This window comes from Colossoma macropomum, unplaced genomic scaffold (assembly GCF_904425465.1).
Source record: "Colossoma macropomum unplaced genomic scaffold, Colossoma_macropomum, whole genome shotgun sequence".
NCBI classification, from domain to species: Eukaryota; Metazoa; Chordata; class Actinopteri; order Characiformes; family Serrasalmidae; genus Colossoma; species Colossoma macropomum.
Genome location: NW_023495781.1, coordinates 115685 through 123975, shown reverse-complemented (window position 1 = coordinate 123975; position 8291 = coordinate 115685). Strand labels below are relative to the sequence as shown.

Sequence of the window (8291 nt, the reverse complement as noted above, 5' to 3'; positions counted from 1 at the left end):
GCATTTTCCCGTTCCACCTTAAATGGTGCAGCAGTTTAGAATGTGCACCTCTTAAGGTGGAACGGGAAAGGTCGAACAAAAAGCTGGCGAATGTCCTAAAAAAAAGGTCCTCAGAAAAATGTTACCTGCATTAAAATAATAATGAGGATATTCTGAGAGCCTAAATCAGTTTATCAGGGGGTCAGCAGAAAACCCTATTCATTCTGCCCATAGAGAAATGGAGCTTAGACCCAGAGTTCCTAATATGGGTACAAGAGCATGCGCTGACTACAAAATGATGACATGACTACAGTGGTCTATTTAACTTATATTTAACAAAATTTCTATTCAGTTCACCTTAATTTCCTCAAATCTAACAATGACCCAAACTTTGAACTCAAAACAAACTACACCTAACCCTCACCTTTTTTCTAAACTTAACCCTAGTACTAATACTAACCTCCAACACGGTTGAGAATCATCTACTTCCACAGATAGTTTGCTAATAATTTTAAAATCTATAAAAAATCTATTGGGAGCTGTTCAAATAAAGGGGACTAAAGTCCATCTCGAACTGATCCAAGTGTTTTATAGCAGGAAAACATGGAACTGTGCAGTGCAGGTGAACTACAGACTCATCAGGTGAACTACAGGCTATCAGTTCTCACTTGTTCAGAGGGGTGCTCATGTGTGTCTTCTTTGGACACTTACCTCAGCCTGTGGTGTAGACAGCATCCATGGGGACGTTTACCCAAAATTCCCTGGGATATAGGAGAGGACCAATCAGAAATGGGTATCTTTATTTACACATGCCTGAAAATCATGGTGGAGAAGAAGGTATTCAAATGTATGTTAACTAGATTGATCCACTGTAGTAAATTTGCACATATCCCATAGCTGATTACAATCATAATAAAACGGATTAAAAAAAGGAGCAATGTAAACAAAAAGCAAATCCAGCAGCTCAAACCACATTTCATTTATGTTTATGACAGTCTTTAGAGTCTTCTGAGGTATCACTAGCTCGTCTCTCTGTAACATTTATATTAATAAGACCAAATGGTGGCATTGTGCTTTATTTCTGATCGATCTGCTCACCAGGTGGTTGAGATACAGTCTCATTTCCTGCTCTAAAATGCAAGGGAGTGATTAAAATAAGGCTGAGCCTATGGACTAAAACTGTTTAACTAACTACAATAGTAAAATGAAAATGTGCGGGATTTTTTTTTATAATTACACTCACGACAAATGTAAATCCTTCCATTTCACTTTAAAAAATTATTTTGAAAAAATACAAAAAAGAAAAAAAAAAATTACTATTTTTTATGTTCAAATTTAGGGGTTAGGGTTTGGGACAGACAAAAAAGACAGAAGGTGTCCTATAAATGATGATTTTGTATAATTTTAGCCTTTTATTATCTCAGTTAAGACATTGGGTTTAAATAGATCATAATATAAACCTTATAAATATCTAAGATCTGAATCCCTACTTCTCCTTTTAAATAGTTCTTCTATTGTGCGACTAGAATTTGATCAAATTCTCTTGAAATGGTCCATATGTGAAATACAGACTATATCAGGATACTAGATTACTCATTTTTAAAGGAAGTCTCTGTGGGCAGAACTTATCATGCTTTCAGTTTGCAAAGCTTAAAAAAATCAAATGCCTTCGTTTTTTTCAAACACAGAGTTTGGTGTGTCAGTGTTCAATAAATCATTGAAAGTGCATATTAAACTCATAATATTTCCAACATGACATACAGTTTAAGACTGAACAGAAGGAAAATGAAAGATCCAGGCAGATATTTTAAGGTACTGTCACATTTTTCTGAGAACAGGATTTCAGCATCCTGTGCACACAGACCACACATGGTGACACTCAACCACCCCCCCCCACCCCCAGAGTACGTTGGTCACTGTGAGTGTTTGTGCTGTGAATTGATGCGTCACAAAAGAGGAAATGGTAAGTCTTCTCACGACTCAGAGACCAGCATGTCTTTTTGTATGGTTTTGAGAGCGTCACAAACCTGATGATGAAAAATTTAAAAGACAGACGAGCTCCATTCAAACAGACAGTCTGAGCTGCGCGGACATTAGAGTGGGTTAGACTCCAGTGAAGAGCTGCTGAGAGAGCTGTGTACTCAGTGTGGTATACAGGGCTAGTGTAGTGCTGGGTGTGGAGCTGTCAGTGTGCTGTGAACTCAGTGTTGTTTTACTAGTGAGGATGTTGCTGACTTTTTATCTTCTCTTCATTGGGCTTCATGTCTCTGAAGGTGAGTGTGACATTTTCTCTTAATGTTCATAACACTGTATGTGTGTCTTCCTTCTTTCCATCATATTTATGTGACAAATATTTTTTGTTAGATTCCATATAATATAAGGTGCTGTGTGTACATGCGCTCTAGTTAAAGACTTGTTGAAGATCTGTTGCTGTCATCAAGTTCTAAACGAGTTAATGTTTTTCATGAAATATGTGTTGTATGTTCTATTGTGAATAAAATATGGGTCTATGAGATTTGCAAATCTTTGCACTCTGTTTTAATTTACATTTATTTACATTTTACACAGCGTCTTAATTTGGTAACTTTTGGGAACTGGGGTTGTATTTATATATATATATATATATATATATATATATATATATAGACTTCCTGTTAGTGAAATTCTCCTAAATCTGCACATTTTCATCTTCTTCTATTTTTACTTTATTTATCATTTATATGTTACACTGAGATAATCAAAGTGTCTCACTAGTGGTAAAATGGAAACTGGGTTACTTTTATCTTAAATGTGTCATACTCATGACAGTCTGCAAACTAATGCTAGCTATGTAAGCTAAAGTGTATTTTGCCCACCTGCTCAGATATGTCCTCATCTTTATTAAGTAGCTTTTTCATTCTTCTCTGTCTCAGTGCCACCTTGTCATTTGCAGTTCTTGCAGCTCTTTGTCCATCTCCACATGATTCACACATGAAAACTGCTACATCAGTAATGAAAAAGAAAGTAAACTTAACTCTGTAGAATTGTGTCTGTTGTGTCAGCCAGTATCAGTTTCACACCATTGTGGAGAGGGTGAGGTTGAGGGTGATGTGGTCTTATCCAAATTTCTGCTCCTCCTTGAATACTGCATGCATTTGAATGTGTATATATTGAATGTATATGCATATTGTATATGCATTAGAACTAAAGAACTGATGAGGGAGGAAATAACCATAATGACTCGCTATTAACTTGCTTCTCACTTTCCATGCCATTGCTCCACAGTAACTTCATGCTCTGTGTAATATCAGAGGGGGTTTCAGTTCAAGGGTCTGATGGGTACTTGGGTTTCTGTGATGTAATACAACTCATATAAGTGAAAGTACTGGTTAAGGGAGGTGAATCGTAGTAATACCTCTGGGCTGGACAACTTGTTTGGGGCTGGAATCAAATTATTTAGTACTGGCCATTTAAAAGGTTATTTTTCTCTTTCAGCTAACTGGAAACTAAGTAGAAGATTTTATTTCTTTCATTGTGTCCATTTTAACAGCCAAACAGAACTTCATTCATTAAAGTTATAGTGAGAGCTTATTATTATTTCTGTCTCATCTGTTTGATCAAGATAGAGAGTGAAGAGGTGACACTAAGAAACAAGGCAGTGAGGGGATGTTTACAAGTTGCATAATCATAAATTTTCATAGGTCTTCTCATTCTTACTGAGTGTCGAGGTTTATGGATGCAGTTTTAGTCTCTCTTAGGCATGAAAAATAAAACAGAAGAACATTTAATAGTCTATGCAGACTATTTAATAGTCTAAATGCAGATTATTTTCTTTTTTATGATTCAATTCATGACTTTAGGAGAGCTTTATTACTTTATTTGGTGAATTCATTTATTCCAAAAAGTATTATCTCTGATAAGAGACAAAGAGAATGATTATCTTCTTGATATGTGTTTCTACAGGCTGCACTCTGGTAAACAATAGTCAAACATTGCATATCACAGCAGACACAGGAGGGTCAGTACTGCTGCCCTGCTACTGCACTGACCTACAGACCAAACCTAAGGCAGAATTCACCTGGAAGAAACACAACACAAACAGAAAAACATGGGAAGAGATATCCAGTGAGAGTGGTCAGTCCAGAAACAGAGTTCAGCTGGTTAATGGTCACTCTCCAGGAAATCTCTCTCTACTCATATCACACCTGACTGAAGAGGATGGAGGACAGTACCAGTGTTTTGTTCAAGCAGGTGGACACGTCTACATTGTTCTCACTGTTAAAGGTAAGAAGCATATTTGGAGGTTTTCTTTGTGAAAGCAAATCATAAATAAATGTAAAGATGTAGAGAAACAGCTCTATGAAGTTTGTTAGCTCTACATTAGAAATGCTCTAAGCTCATTAGTGTGTGGCAGTACTCAGTGAAGTTCTGCTGAGAGAGCTCTGCACTGAGGGTGTGTGTATAGTAAGTGTGTGTGGATAGTGGTTGGAGTGTGTTATAAAGTCTGTGCTGTTTAACTTGTGAATATAGATCTGCATTTTTCCTCCTAATTGTGTTTCATGCCAAAGAAGGATACATTTAGAATTTCAATTCTTTTGTTGTTCATGAAATGTCATTATATATGAACACCAAAAAATGATTGTTTTTTGTTTGCTAATTACCACATATCATACCTAAAAATAGCACATATATTTTGATTTTCTTTTTTTCAGTGTTTTGCTTAGCCTTGTCTTTCCAATGTGTGTTACTGCAGGCTGCACTCTGATAAACAATAAAAAATCACAGACTATCACAGCTCATACAGGAGGGTCAGTACTGCTGCCCTGTTACTGCACTGACCTACATGCCAAACCTGAGACATTCACCTGGGAGAAACGTAACAGATTCAAAAACAGATGGGAAGAGCTATACAGTGAGAGTGGTCAGTACAGAAACAGAGTTCAGCTGGTTAATGGTCACTCTCCAGGAAATCTCTCTCTACTTATATCACACCTGACTGAAAAGGATAGAGGAGAGTACAGGTGTAATGTTACAGAGAGTGAACACACATACGTCAGACTCACTGTTGAAGGTAAAACACTGTTGGGATCTCTATTCCTTCTCCCATCTCAACACATTACTAACATTAACCTGTACTAACTTTGTACAGGCATGTATGGTACGTATTACAAATCTCTGCTCCACAGCCTTGATCACATTCTGCAGTAATGCTGCATTTTATTATCAACATTGTAATGACGTCAGGGTTAGGTAATTCATTATAATTCACAGTAATTAACACTAAATATTATTAAAGCGATACTCTTGCCGCAGTGAAAATTGTTACAAACACTACATTTAGTACTGCAAAAAGCTGAATGTGTTATTGTTACCAATTTATACAGAAAAAAGTCACTGTCTTTACTTTACAAATGGTTCTATGTGTGTAAAATATGTTAAATCAATTTAATTCTTTCCTAAAGTGAGTGAACGCAAAGAAAAAAAAAATGTGTTTGTCTTACATATTTCATATTTCAGGTCTAATTAAGCTTTTACATACTGCATGTTGGGTATTGTAGTGAGAGAACACTGATGAACAAAGACATGAATATGATATACATTTTTATAAAAGTGATGAGGCTTAGGAATATTATGTTGCACTACACAATATAATGTAATGGGAAATAATGCCCATTTATTGTTTCTGTGTATGGACAGTGAGCTACATGCTTCTATAATGACCATAAAACCCCTCTTTCTCTATAGAAAGCCTAATTAAAACTACAAAATCTACTGCAGAGGTCAGTAGACTAACCAGTCCGAGCTATCTGGGCACAGCATCTACTCCAGTGACCAATGGTAAACACAGCAGTATCACACCAGCAGCAACAAGTTATTACAGCTTTGGTACATTTGAGTTGAGAGTCTTTAATTTGTTCTCCAGACTGTAACACTTCTTGTTTCAGTTCCTCCACAGTCTCTGCCCTTCGTCCCCTTTGCCTTGGTCACTGTGATCTTCCTTCATATTTTAGTAGCTGTGGTTTATCACACCAAGAGAAACAAAGGTAGAAACCACAAAATCAAGCTGTATTAATTACACTAACTTTATTCTTTGTGTGATTTCACATTTTTTCTTGGAAATATTTCCAACAGATCCTGCCAGAGTTCACTGCAGCACTGCTGATGGAGATGGAGATGGAGTGGTCAGTCTGGAGTAGTGCAGCTCTACATTACTGGCCTGATTCTGCACTTCTCATCTACATGAATGTTTATTTGGCACCACTTTTCACTAAGATTAGCATTATAAAGGGTTTATGAATGGTTTAAAATTAGTTTAGTAATACGTGTCAAGATTCTAAAAAAAGCTTAAAATTAATAATAATCACCTATGAAAGTTAAATAAAAACAGCAAGGGTGACCTGTTGCTTAAGAAATGGTGAGCCAAAAATTATCTATACTGTTGAAGCTCAGATGATATTGGTTACTAATCTTACTTTATCTTCTCATCAATCAGCATTAAACCTCTCAGCTTCATATAACAAATGATAATACTTTGTATATTTTACCAACATGAAACAGTGAAACACCTGTGATGAACTGGCAACCTATCCAGGGTGTATCCTGCCTTCCGCCCAAGGACTGCTGGCATAGGCTTCAGCTCATTCCCCCACCTCCCCCCGCACCCCCGCAACCCCAGGAGGATAAGCGGCTTAGAAGATGTGTGTGTAAAACAGTGAAACAGGGCAGTAGCTAAATTGAAGTCTTTGATATTTAGATTGATGAAAACATGTTTTATTTTATTATTCTATTTGCTTTTTTAATAAAGTACTGAGTTTAATAAAACTAGCATTGTATCTTTCATGTGCTTCTGTGCTGAGAGCATTCTCTGGTTCTCACTATGGTCACTTTGTCTGTCTAATAGACCAGACCAGATCTCATTGTAAAGTAACCATGATATGTATTTTTAGCATCTCTCTTGGCCTTATATACTCATGTCAACACTCAGTTCTCATTAGTATGAAGGACAAATACTTTAAACTGCGATTCTATGTGGTAATTGTTACTTTTTTCCACACTGAATCTCATAAGGACTCCAAGGACCTCATACTAAAGCAATTGCAGATAGGAACATTTGCTAAGCAGTGATTGGAGAGTTGAAGAAAATAAGGCGGAGCTTGGCAGGTTTTGATTGGCCACAGAAAACAAATCAAATTTCATTATCATAAAAAATGCAGCATAATAAATATTCTGTCCCTGTTTGATTGCGTAGGTTTGGGACACTGTCCCTGAGTGGACACCGTCACTCAGCGCCCTTGAGTAGACTACTGTATTATCATAATGGTGCTGTTTTTGCAGTTAATCTCATGAATGGAGAAAAGTGAAAAAAAAAAATCCTTCTCAAACTATGGAGGTCCAGACCTCAGTGTCCTCAGAGCTAGTTACAGCCATGCCAGAGTTGCTGGTTGCTGTCCAAGGTACTGAAAACCCTTCTTACATGCAAGATCAGCTTTATTGTTTTGGACTAACCTGATGCAGGATGATAGTTGAGCTTTCAGAGTTCACATGACTGGAGAGAGAAAAAGAGCAGCTCCTGTATCCTTTCACCAGCACAGACTGCTGTAGAAATCACTAGAGGCAGAAAACACATCTGTGTTCATACCTTAAGGCTTGCTCCAAAAGGTGCCACCAGTCCCTGCTGTCCTCCTCCAACTCCAGGTGGACATTTTCAGAGTACTGCCATCTGTAAGCTCTCAGCACCCTAAAAAATAATAATACATAATATGCACATAATACAGTAAAGAGCTACTACATTCACACCACATTCAAGCTCTCCCTCTAAATCCCAAATAACCCCCCACCCCACCCCACGTCCACTGCAGATGGAGTAACATGGTCAGTGTGGTTGTGTTCTCTATGAAATGATGCACCACAGAAGACGAAACAGCAAGTGTTCTCACAGCTAAGAGGGAACTGTGTCACTGAGTGGGGTTTAGAGGGTGTCACAAAGCTGATGATGAAAACAGCTCCTGTTTGCTGCACTGATGTTAGAGTGGGTTACACTTCAGTCAAGATCTGCAGTGTATCAGGTACAGTGGTGATACTAAGTACACTCACTGTCCACTTTATTAGAAACCCCTCCCTTCAATTGCCATCGTGCTGGAGAAGAAATTGTCGTCCATATGTTTATGCAGAATCTGTTTTCTGAGGGTTCCCGAGTGGTGCAACTGTCCAAGTGTTGGCCCTCTCATAAGGAGATTGAGAATTCGATCACTGATGGTGATACAGTCGTCAGGGGTGTGAGTCCAAGACAGCACAAGACACCCCCATCACTCAGCACGATGCTAGCTAGCACA

At 37.7% G+C, this 8291-nt stretch overlaps 1 protein-coding gene across 1 annotated transcript; it reads left to right on the top strand.

Moving 5' to 3' along the window:
- Positions 1-2072: 2072 nt before the first annotated feature.
- Positions 2073-6155, top strand: LOC118803019 (junctional adhesion molecule-like). Its single transcript, XM_036563516.1, has 5 exons — positions 2073-2252; positions 3922-4242; positions 4712-5033; positions 5905-6002; positions 6091-6155. The coding sequence occupies exons 1-5, from the start codon at positions 2204-2206 to the stop codon at positions 6153-6155; spliced, it is 855 nt and encodes a 284-aa protein (XP_036419409.1). The 5' UTR covers positions 2073-2203.
- The last annotated feature ends 2136 nt before the right edge of the window (positions 6156-8291 follow it).